The sequence below is a fragment of the Salmo salar genome, chromosome ssa06 (genome assembly GCF_905237065.1).
Source record: "Salmo salar chromosome ssa06, Ssal_v3.1, whole genome shotgun sequence".
In the NCBI taxonomy this organism is placed as follows: domain Eukaryota; kingdom Metazoa; phylum Chordata; class Actinopteri; order Salmoniformes; family Salmonidae; genus Salmo; species Salmo salar.
Genome location: NC_059447.1, coordinates 1,663,349 through 1,676,126, shown reverse-complemented (window position 1 = coordinate 1,676,126; position 12,778 = coordinate 1,663,349). Strand labels below are relative to the sequence as shown.

The following is a 12,778-nucleotide window of genomic DNA, read 5'->3' as shown; positions in this document are numbered from 1 at the left end:
AGATCAGTCCTGTCTTCCTCTATACTGTTAGTGGTGCTGTATAGATCAGTCCTGTCTTCCTCCACACTGTTAGTGGTGCTGTATAGATCAGTCCTGTCTTCCTCCATACTGTTAGTGGTGCTGTATAGATCAGTCCTGTCTTCCTCCATATTGTTAGTGGTGCTGTATAGATCAGTCCTGTCTTCCTCCATACTGTTAGTGGTGCTGTATAGATCAGTCCTGTCTTCCTCCATACTGTTAGCGGTGCTGTATAGATCAGTCCTGTCTTCCTCCATATTGTTAGTGGTGCTGTATAGATCAGTCCTGTCTTCCTCCATACTGTTAGTGGTGCTGTATAGATCAGTCCTGTCTTCCTCTATACTGTTAGTGGTGCTGTATAGATCAGTCCTGTCTTCCTCTATACTGTTAGTGGTGCTGTATAGATCAGTCCTGTCTTCCTCTATACTGTTAGTGGTGCTGTATAGATCAGCCTTGTCTTCCTCTATACTGTTAGCGGTGCTGTATGGATCAGTCCTATCTTCCTCCATACTGTTAGTGGTGCTGTATAGATCAGTCCTGTCTTCCTCTATACTGTTAGTGGTGCTGTATAGATCAGTCCTGTCTTCCTCCATACTGTTAGTGGTGCTGTATAGATCAGTCCTGTCTTCCTCTATACTGTTAGTGGTGCTGTATAGATCAGTCCTGTCTTCCTCCACACTGTTAGTGGTGCTGTATAGATCAGTCCTGTCTTCCTCCATACTGTTAGCGGTGCTGTATAGATCAGTCCTGTCTTCCTCCATATTGTTAGTGGTGCTGTATAGATCAGTCCTATCTTCCTCCATACTGTTAGTGGTGCTGTATAGATCAGTCCTGTCTTCCTCTATACTGTTAGTGGTGCTGTATAGATGAGTCCTGTCTTCCTCCATACTGTTAGTGGTGCTGTATAGATCAGTCCTGTCTTCCTCCATACTGTTAGTGGTGCTGTATAGATCAGTCCTGTCTTCTCCTCTATACTGTTAGTGGTGCTGTATAGATCAGTCCTGTCTTCCTCTATACTGTTAGCGGTGCTGTATAGATCAGTCCTATCTTCCTCCATACTGTTAGTGGTGCTGTATAGATCAGTCCTGTCTTCCTCTATACTGTTAGTGGTGCTGTATAGATCAGTCCTGTCTTCCTCCATACTGTTAGTGGTGCTGTATAGATCAGTCCTGTCTTCCTCTATACTGTTAGTGGTGCTGTATAGATCAGTCATGTCTTCCTCTATACTGTTAGTGGTGCTGTATAGATCAGTCCTGTCTTCCTACATACTGTTAGTGGTGCTGTATAGATCAGTCCTGTCTTCCTCCATACTGTTAGTGGTGCTGTATAGATCAGTCCTGTCTTCCTCTATACTGTTAGTGGTGCTGTATAGATCAGTCCTGTCTTCCGCGATACTGTTAGTGGTGCTGTATAGATCAGTCCTGTCTTCCTCTATACTGTTAGTGGTGCTGTATAGATCAGTCCTGTCTTCCTCTATACTGTTAGTGGTGCTGTATAGATCAGTCCTGTCTTCCTCTATACTGTTAGTGGTGCTGTATAGATCAGTCCTGTCTTCCTCCATATTGTTAGTGGTGCTGTATAGATCAGTCCTGTCTTCCTCTATACTGTTAGTGGTGCTGTATAGATCAGTCCTGTCTTCCTCCATACTTTTAGTGGTGCTGTATAGATCAGTCCTGTTTTACTCTATACTGTTAGTGGTGCTGTATAGATCAGTCCTGTCTTCCTCTATACTGTTAGTGGTGCTGTATAGATCAGTCCTGTCTTCCTCCATACTGTTAGTGGTGCTGTATAGATCAGTCCTGTCTTCCTCCATACTGTTAGAGGTGCTGTATAGATCAGTCCTGTCTTCCTCCATACTGTTAGTGGTGCTGTATAGATCAGTCCTGTCTTCCTCTATACTGTTAGTGGTGCTGTATAGATCAGTCCTGTCTTGTCCTGTCTTCCTCTATACTGTTAGTGCTGCTGTATAGATCAGTCCTGTCTTCCTCTATACTGTTAGTGGTGCTGTATAGATCAGTAATATCTTCCTATATACTGTTAGTGGTGCTGTATAGATCAGTCCTGTCTTCCTCCACACTGTTAGTGGTGCTGTATAGATCAGTCCTGTCTTCCTCTATACTGTTAGTGGTGCTGTATAGATCAGTCCTGTCTTCCTCCACACTGTTAGTGGTGCTGTATAGATCAGTCCTGTCTTCCTCCATACTGTTAGTGGTGCTGTATAGATCAGTCCTGTCTTCCTCCATATTGTTAGTGGTGCTGTATAGATCAGTCCTGTCTTCCTCCATACTGTTAGTGGTGCTGTATAGATCAGTCCTGTCTTCTTCTATACTGTTAGTGATGCTGTATAGATCAGTCCTGTCTTCCTCTATACAGTTAGTGGTGCTGTATAGATCAGTCCTGTCTTCCTCTATACTGTTAGTGGTGCTGTATAGATCAGCCTTGTCTTCCTCTATACTGTTAGTGGTGCTGTATAGATCAGTCCTGTCTTCCTCCATACTGTTAGTGGTGCTGTATAGATCAGTCCTGTCTTCCTCTATACAGTTAGTGGTGCTGTATAGATCAGTCCTGTCTTCCTCTATACTGTTAGTGGTGCTGTATAGATCAGCCTTGTCTTCCTCTATACTGTTAGTGGTGCTGTATAGATCAGTCCTGTCTTCCTCCATACTGTTAGTGGTGCTGTATAGATCAGTCCTGTCTTCCTCTATACTGTTAGTGGTGCTGTATAGATCAGTCCTGTCTTCCTCTATACTGTTAGTGGTGCTGTATAGATCAGTCCTGTCTTCCTCTATACTGTTAGTGGTGCTGTACAGATCAGTCCTGTCTTCCTCCATACTGTTAGTGGTGCTGTATAGATCAGTCCTGTCTTCCTCCATACTGTTAGTGGTGCTGTATAGATCAGTCCTGTCTTCCTCCATACTGTTAGAGGTGCTGTATAGATCAGTCCTGTCTTCCTCCATACTGTTAGTGGTGCTGTATGGATCAGTCCTGTCTTCCTCTATACTGTTAGTGGTGCTGTATAGATCAGTCCTGTCTTGTCCTGTCTTCCTCTATACTGTTAGTGCTGCAGTATAGATCAGTCCTGTCTTCCTCTATACTGTTAGTGGTGCTGTATAGATCAGTCCTGTCTTCCTCCACACTGTTAGTGGTGCTGTATAGATCAGTCCTGTCTTCCTCTATACTGTTAGTGGTGCTGTATAGATCAGTCCTGTCTTCCTCCACACTGTTAGTGGTGCTGTATAGATCAGTCCTGTCTTCCTCCATACTGTTAGCGGTGCTGTATAGATCAGTCCTGTCTTCCTCCATATTGTTAGTGGTGCTGTATAGATCAGTCCTGTCTTCCGCCATACTGTTAGTGGTGCTGTATAGATCAGTCCTGTCTTCCTCTATACTGTTAGTGGTGCTGTATAGATCAGTCATGTCTTCCTCTATACTGTTAGTGGTGCTGTATAGATCAGTCCTGTCTTCCTACATACTGTTAGTGGTGCTGTATAGATCAGTCCTGTCTTCCTTCATACTGTTAGTGGTGCTGTATAGATCAGTCCTGTCTTCCTCCATACTGTTAGTGGTGCTGTATAGATCAGTTGTGTCCTGTCTTCCTCTATACTGTTAGTGCTGCAGTATAGATCAGTCCTGTCTTCCTCTATACTGTTAGCGGTGCTGTATAGATAAGTCCTATCTTCCTCCATACTGTTAGTGGTGCTGTATAGATCAGTCCTGTCTTCCTCTATACTGTTAGTGGTGCTGTATAGATCAGTCCTGTCTTCCTCCACACTGTTAGTGGTGCTGTATAGATCAGTCCTGTCTTCCTCTATACTGTTAGTGGTGCTGTATAGATCAGTCCTGTCTTCCTCCACACTGTTAGTGGTGCTGTATAGATCAGTCCTGTCTTCCTCTATACTGTTAGTGGTGCTGTATAGATCAGTCCTGTCTTCCTCTATACTGTTAGTGGTGCTGTATAGATCAGTCCTGTTTTACTCTATACTGTTAGCGGTGCTGTATAGATCAGTCCTGTCTTCCTCCATATTGTTAGTGGTGCTGTATAGATCAGTCCTATCTTCCTCCATACTGTTAGTGGTGCTGTATAGATCAGTCCTGTCTTCCTCTATACTGTTAGTGGTGCTGTATAGATCAGTCTAGTCTTCCTCTATACTGTTAGTGGTGCTGTATAGATCAGTCCTGTCTTCCTACATACTGTTAGTGGTGCTGTATAGATCAGTCCTGTCTTCCTCCACACTGTTAGTGGTGCTGTATAGATCAGTCCTGTCTTCCTCCATACTGTTAGTGGTGCTGTATAGATCAGTCCTGTCTTCCTCTATACTGTTAGTGGTGCTGTATAGATCAGTCATGTCTTCCTCTATACTGTTAGTGGTGCTGTATAGATCAGTCCTGTCTTCCTACATACTGTTAGTGGTGCTGTATAGATCAGTCCTGTCTTCCTCCATACTGTTAGTGGTGCTGTATAGATCAGTCCTGTCTTCCTCTATACTGTTAGTGGTGCTGTATAGATCAGTCCTGTCTTCCTCCATACTGTTAGTGGTGCTGTATAGATCAGTCCTGTCTTCCTCCATACTGTTAGTGGTGCTGTATAGATCAGTCCTGTCTTCCTCTATACTGTTAGTGGTGCTGTATAGATCAGTCCTGTCTTCCTCTATACTGTTAGTGGTGCTGTATAGATCAGTCCTGTCTTCCGCCATACTGTTAGTGGTGCTGTATAGATCAGTCCTTGTTCCGCCATACTGTTAGTGGTGCTGTATAGATCAGTCCTGTCTTCCTCTATACTGTTAGTGGTGCTGTGTAGATCAGTCCTGTCTTCCTCTATACTGTTAGTGGTGCTGTATAGATCAGTCCTGTTTTCCTCTATACTGTTAGTGGTGCTGTATAGATCAGTCCTGTCTTCCTCTATACTGTTAGTGGTGCTGTATATATCAGTCCTGTCTTCCTCCACACTGTTAGCGGTGCTGTATAGATCAGTCCTGTCTTCCTCCATACTGTTAGTGGTGCTGTATAGATCAGTCCTGTCTTCCTCTATACTGTTAGTGGTGCTGTATAGATCAGTCATGTCTTCCTCTATACTGTTAGTGGTGCTGTATAGATCAGTCCTGTCTTCCTACATACTGTTAGTGGTGCTGTATAGATCAGTCCTGTCTTCCTCCACACTGTTAGCGGTGCTGTATAGATCAGTCCTGTCTTCCTCCATATTGTTAGTGGTGCTGTATAGATCAGTCCTATCTTCCTCCATACTGTTAGTGGTGCTGTATAGATCAGTCCTGTCTTCCTCTATACTGTTAGTGGTGCTGTATAGATCAGTCTAGTCTTCCTCTATACTGTTAGTGGTGCTGTATAGATCAGTCCTGTCTTCCTACATACTGTTAGTGGTGCTGTATAGATCAGTCCTGTCTTCCTCCACACTGTTAGCGGTGCTGTATAGATCAGTCCTGTCTTCCTCCATACTGTTAGAGGTGCTGTATAGATCAGTCCTGTCTTCCTCTATACTGTTAGTGGTGCTGTATAGATCAGTCATGTCTTCCTCTATACTGTTAGTGGTGCTGTATAGATCAGTCCTGTCTTCCTACATACTGTTAGTGGTGCTGTATAGATCAGTCCTGTCTTCCTCCATACTGTTAGTGGTGCTGTATAGATCATTCCTGTCTTCCTCTATACTGTTAGTGGTGCTGTATAGATCAGTCCTGTCTTCCTCCATACTGTTAGTGGTGCTGTATAGATCAGTCCTGTCTTCCTCCATACTGTTAGTGGTGCTGTATAGATCAGTCCTGTCTTCCTCTATACTGTTAGTGGTGCTGTATAGATCAGTCCTGTCTTCCTCCATACTGTTAGTGGTGCTGTATAGATCAGTCCTGTCTTCCGCCATACTGTTAGTGGTGCTGTATAGATCAGTCCTGTCTTCCTCTATACTGTTAGTGGTGCTGTGTAGATCAGTCCTGTCTTCCTCTATACTGTTAGTGGTGCTGTATAGATCAGTCCTGTTTTCCTCTATACTGTTAGTGGTGCTGTATAGATCAGTCCTTTCTTCCTCTATACTGTTAGTGGTGCTGTATAGATCAGTCCTGTCTTCCTCCATACTGTTAGTGGTGCTGTATAGATCAGTCCTGTCTTCCTCCATACTGTTAGTGGTGCTGTATAGATCAGTCCTGTCTTCCTCCACACTGTTAGCGGTGCTGTATAGATCAGTCCTGTCTTCCTCCATACTGTTAGAGGTGCTGTATAGATCAGTCCTGTCTTCCTCTATACTGTTAGTGGTGCTGTATAGATCAGTCATGTCTTCCTCTATACTGTTAGTGGTGCTGTATAGATCAGTCCTGTCTTCCTACATACTGTTAGTGGTGCTGTATAGATCAGTCCTGTCTTCCTCCATACTGTTAGTGGTGCTGTATAGATCAGTCCTGTCTTCCTCCATACTGTTAGTGGTGCTGTATAGATCAGTCCTGTCTTCCTCTATACTGTTGGTGGTGCTGTATAGATCAGTCCTGTCTTCCTCTATACTGTTAGTGGTGCTGTATAGATCAGTCCTGTCTTCCTCTATACTGTTAGTGGTGCTGTAAATCTCAGTCCTGTCTTGTCCTGTCTTCCTCCATACTGTTAGTGGTGCTGTGTGTGTTATTGAAGTCAACAGATGCAGCATGTATTCATAGAATACAACACAATCTGTCAGGTGGAACAACACAATCTGTCAGGTGGAATAACACAATCTGTCAGGTAGTGGAATAACACAATCTGTCTGGTAGTGGAACAACACAATCTGTCAGGTGGAACAACACAATCTGTCAGGTAGTGGAACAACACAATCTGTCAGGTGGAACAACACAATCTGTCAGGTGGTGGAATAACACAATCTGTCAGGTGGAATAACACAATCTGTCAGGTGGAACAACACAATCTGTCAGGTAGTGGAACAACACAATATGTCAGGTGGAATAACACAATCTGTCAGGTGGAACAACACAATCTGACAGGTGGAATAACACAATCTGTCAGGTGGTGGAATAACACAATCTGTCAGGTGGTGGAATAACACAATCTGTCAGGTGGTGGAATAACACAATCTGTCAGGTGGTGGAATAACACAATCTGTCAGGTGGTGGAATAACACAATCTGTCAGGTGGTGGAATAACACAATCTGTCAGGTGGTGGAATAACACAATCTGTCAGGTGGTGGAACAACACAATCTGTCAGGTGGTGGAATAACACAATCTGTCAGGTGGAACAACACAATCTGTCAGGTGGTGGAATAACACAATCTGTCAGGTGGTGGAATAACACAATCTGTCAGGTGGAACAACACAATCTGTCAGGTGGAATAACACAATCTGTCAGGTGGTGGAATAACACAATCTGTCAGTTGGAATAACACAATCTGTCAGGTGGAACAACACAATCTGTCAGGTAGTGGAACAACACATTCTGTCAGGTGGAATAACACAATCTGTCAGGTGGTGGAATAACACAATCTGTCAGTTGGAATAACACAATCTGTCAGGTAGTGGAATAACACAATCTGTCAGGTGGTGGAACAACACAATCTGTCAGGTGGAACAACACAATCTGTCAGGTGGAATAACACAATCTGTCAGGTGGTGGAACAACACAATCTGTCAGGTGGAATAACACAATCTGTCAGGTGGAATAACACAATCTGTCAGGTGGAATAACACAATCTGTCAGGTGGTGGAATAACACAATCTGTCAGGTGGAATAACACAATCTGTCAGGTGGAACAACACAATCTGTCAGGTAGTGGAACAACACAATCTGTCAGGTGGAATAACACAATCTGTCAGGTGGAACAACACAATCTGTCAGGTGGAACAACACAATCTGTCAGGTGGAATAACACAATCTGTCAGGTGGTGGAATAACACAATCTGTCAGGTGGAACAACACAATCTGTCAGGTGGAACAACACAATCTGTCAGGTGGAACAACACAATCTGTCAGGTGGAACAACACAATCTGTCAGGTGGAATAACACAATCTGTCAGGTGGTGGAATAACACAATCTGTCAGGTGGAACAACACAATCTGTCAGGTGGTGGAATAACACAATCTGTCAGGTGGTGGAATAACACAATCTGTCAGGTGGAATAACACAATCTGTCAGGTGGAATAACACAATCTGTCAGGTGGAATAACACAATCTGTCAGGTGGTGGAATAACACAATCTGTCAGGTGGTGGAATAACACAATCTGTCAGGTGGAATAACACAATCTGTCAGGTGGAACAACACAATCTGTCAGGTGGAACAACACAATCTGTCAGGTGGAATAACACAATCTGTCAGGTGGTGGAACAACACAATCTGTCAGGTGGAACAACACAATCTGTCAGGTGGTGGAATAACACAATCTGTCAGGTGGTGGAATAACACAATCTGTCAGGTGGAATAACACAATCTGTCAGGTGGAATAACACAATCTGTCAGGTGGAATAACACAATCTGTCAGGTGGTGGAATAACACAATCTGTCAGGTGGTGGAATAACACAATCTGTCAGGTGGAACAACACAATCTGTCAGGTGGAATAACACAATCTGTCAGGTGGAACAACACAATCTGTCAGGTGGAACAACACAATCTGTCAGGTGGAATAACACAATCTGTCAGGTGGAATAACACAATCTGTCAGGTGGAACAACACAATCTGTCAGGTGGTGGAACAACACAATCTGTCAGGTGGTGGAATAACACAATCTGTCAGGTGGAATAACACAATCTGTCAGGTGGAACAACACAATCTGTCAGGTGGAATAACACAATCTGTCAGGTGGTGGAATAACACAATCTGTCAGGTGGAACAACACAATCTGTCAGGTGGTGGAATAACACAATCTGTCAGGTGGTGGAACAACACAATCTGTCAGGTGGAATAACACAATCTGTCAGGTGGAACAACACAATCTGTCAGGTGGTGGAATAACACAATCTGTCAGGTGGAACAACACAATCTGTCAGTTGGTGGAATAACACAATCTGTCAGGTAGTGGAATAACACAATCTGTCAGGTGGTGGAACAACACAATCTGTCTGGTGGAATAACACAATCTGTCAGGTGGTGGAATAACACAATCTGTCAGGTGGAACAACACAATCTGTCAGGTGGAACAACACAATCTGTCAGGTGGAACAACACAATCTGTCAGGTGGTGGAATAACACAATCTGTCAGGTGGAACAACACAATCTGTCAGGTAGTGGAACAACACAATCTGTCAGGTAGTGGAACAACACAATCTGTCAGGTGGAATAACACAATCTGTCAGGTGGTGGAATAACACAATCTGTCAGGTGGAATAACACAATCTGTCAGGTGGAACAACACAATCTGTCAGGTGGAATAACACAATCTGTCAGGTAGTGGAACAACACAATCTGTCAGGTGGTGGAACAACACAATCTGTCAGGTAGTGGAATAACACAATCTGTCAGGTAGTGGAATAACACAATCTGTCAGGTGGAACAACACAATCTGTCAGGTAGTGGAATAACACAATCTGTCAGGTGGAACAACACAATCTGTCAGGTAGTGGAATAACACAATCTGTCAGGTAGTGGAATAACACAATCTGTCAGGTGGAACAACACAATCTGTCAGGTAGTGGAACAACACAATCTGTCAGGTGGAATAACACAATCTGTCAGGTGGAATAACACAATCTGTCAGGTGGAACAACACAATCTGTCAGGTAGTGGAACAACACAATCTGTCAGGTGGAACAACACAATCTGTCAGGTGGAATAACACAATCTGTCAGGTGGAATAACACAATCTGTCAGGTAGTGGAATAACACAATCTGTCAGGTAGTGGAATAACACAATCTGTCTGGTAGTGGAATAACACAATCTGTCAGGTGGTGGAATAACACAATCTGTCAGGTGGAATAACACAATCTGTCAGGTAGTGGAATAACACAATCTGTCAGGTAGTGGAATAACACAATCTGTCTGGTAGTGGAATAACACAATCTGTCAGGTGGTGGAATAACACAATCTGTCAGGTGGTGGAATAACACAATCTGTCTGGTAGTGGAACAACACAATCTGTCAGGTGGAATAACACAATCTGTCAGGTAGTGGAATAACACAATCTGTCAGGTAGTGGAATAACACAATCTGTCTGGTAGTGGAATAACACAATCTGTCAGGTGGTGGAATAACACAATCTGTCAGGTGGAATAACACAATCTGTCAGGTAGTGGAACAACACAATCTGTCAGGTAGTGGAACAACACAATCTGTCAGGTAGTGGAACAACACAATCTGTCAGGTGGTGGAATAACACAATCTGTCAGGTGGTGGAATAACACAATCTGTCTGGTAGTGGAACAACACAATCTGTCAGGTGGAATAACACAATCTGTCAGGTGGAATAACACAATCTGTCAGGTAGTGGAATAACACAATCTGTCAGGTGGAACAACACAATCTGTCAGGTAGTGGAACAACACAATCTGTCAGGTAGTGGAACAACACAGACACACACAGACAACCCAAATCTCCCCAAAACACGGCGAGGGTTACCAAGAAAGGCGGACGGGGAGACGGTTCCGTTGCTACGGGAAACCATGACACTTATTCCAGTTTCCACGAACGGGACGGAGAAATCGATGACCTCAGAACGCTCCTCATTGATCGTCAGAGAGCCGACGGCCATGACAGCTTTCTTATAGACCACCTGGGAGGGAGGGATGTAGGGAAGGATAGAGGGAGGAGGGAGGATGGATGGATGGAAGGAAGGAAGGAAGGAAGGAAGGAAGGAAGGAAGGAAGGAAGGAAGGAAGGAAGGAAGGAAGGAAGGAAGGAAGGAAGGAAGGAAGGAAGGAAGGAAGGAAGGAAGGAAGGAAGGAAGGAAGGAAGGAAGGAAAAGAGAGAGGGAAGATGGAGGGAAGGAGAAAGTGAGAGAGAGAGGAGGGAGGGATGGAGAGAGGGAGGATGGAGGGAGGGAAGGAGAGGGGGAGCAGGGAGGGAGGGAGGAGAGAGGTGAGTGAGAGAGGGAGGAGGGAGTGAAGGAGAGAGGGAGGAAAAGAGAAAGAGAGAGAGAGAGAGGATGGAGAGTGGGAGAGTGGGGGGAGAAAGACGGAGAGAGATGGAGTGAAGGAGGGAGAGACAAATTCTGGGTTAATCTTTAATCTAGTGTGTTAGCATGTTGTTGCTGATGTCGTTCGTAGGAAGTCACTGCTGCATATTATGATGCTACAGTATATTGCTGAGTCTACCTTTAGCCATTAGCTAAACACAGTAAAATGATGCTACAGTGTTTTGCTGAGTCTACCTTTAGCCATTAGCTAAACACAGTAAAATGATGCTACAGTATATTGCTGAGACTAGCCTTTAGCCATTAGCTAGACACAGTAAAATGATGCTACAGTGTTTTGCTGAGACTAGCCTTTAGCCATTAGCTAAACACAGTAAAATGATGCTACAGTGTTTTGCTAAGACTAGCCTTTAGCCATTAGCTAGACACAGTAAAATGATGCTACAGTGTTTTGCTGAGACTAGCCTTTAGCCATTAGCTAAACACAGTAAAATGATGCTACAGTGTTTTGCTGAGACTAGCCTTTAGCCATTAGCTAAACACAGTAAAATGATGCTACAGTGTTTTGCTGAGACTAGCCTTTAGCCATTAGCTAAACACAGTAAAATGATGCTACAGTGTTTTGCTGAGACTAGCCTTTAGCCATTAGCTAAACACAGTAAAATGATGCTACAGTGTTTTGCTGAGACTAGCCTTTAGCCATTAGCTAAACACAGTAAAATGATGCTACAGTGTTTTGCTGAGACTAGCCTTTAGCCATTAGCTAAACACAGTAAAATGACGCTACAGTTTATTGCGGAGACTAGCCTTTAGCCATTAGCTAAACACAGTAAAATGATGCTACAGTGTATTGCTGAGACTAGCCTTTAGCCATTAGCTAAACACAGTAAAATGATGCTACAGTATATTGCTGAGACTAGCCTTTAGCCATTAGCTAAACAGAGTAAAATGATGCTACAGTGTTTTGCTGAGACTAGCCTTTAGCCATTAGCTAAACACAGTAAAATGATACTCACTCCACTGCGTAAACTATGATGTTGTTATAACTATGAGACAGGACAGAGTAAACTAATACTCAGCTCTATGATATTATAACATATTATTAATAATAATAATAATCACTCACCTCTCCCACCATCCCGTTCCACACGTTGTTGATCTTCTTGCCATGTTTACCGTTGGTAACCAGGTAGAGATCGTAGGTGAACTTCACGTACTTGGCGATCTTCTTCAGGATGTCGATGCAGAATCCTTTACAGCACTTTTTAATGTAGGTCCCGCCCGCCTCTGTAGTGTTACTGTGGAAACAACAAGAATGACATCTGTGATTGGCTGAAACTTTACTACCCTTTGTATATAGACATCTTTCATTGGCTGAAGATTTCAGAATCCCCCCCCAACATGGACACGTCATTGGCTGAAGATTTCAGAACCCCCCCCCCCAACATGGACACGTCATTGGCTGAAGATTTCAGAACCCCCCCCAACATGGACACGTCATTGGCTGAAGATTTCAGAACCCCCCCCACCCCCCCAACATGGACACGTCATTGGCTTGAGAACCGCATTGGTTAAAACCCTTTTATATGGAAATCTACCATTAGCTGAATTGTATAACCTGTTAAAATTACATTTACATTTAAGTCATTTAGCAGACGCTCTTATCCAGAGCGACTTACAAATTGGTGCATTCACCTTATGATATCCAG

The 12,778-nt window shown here is 43.7% G+C and overlaps 1 protein-coding gene across 1 annotated transcript in view; it reads right to left on the bottom strand.

Annotated features, from left to right (window-relative positions):
• Positions 1 to 12,778, bottom strand: part of LOC106596204 (glutamate receptor ionotropic, NMDA 2A-like) — a 304,463-nt gene that overhangs the window by 42,765 nt on the left and 248,920 nt on the right. Inside the window, 2 exon segments of the mRNA XM_045719554.1 lie at positions 10,556 to 10,709; positions 12,196 to 12,367. Coding sequence (XP_045575510.1) covers positions 10,556 to 10,709; positions 12,196 to 12,367 — 326 coding nt within the window.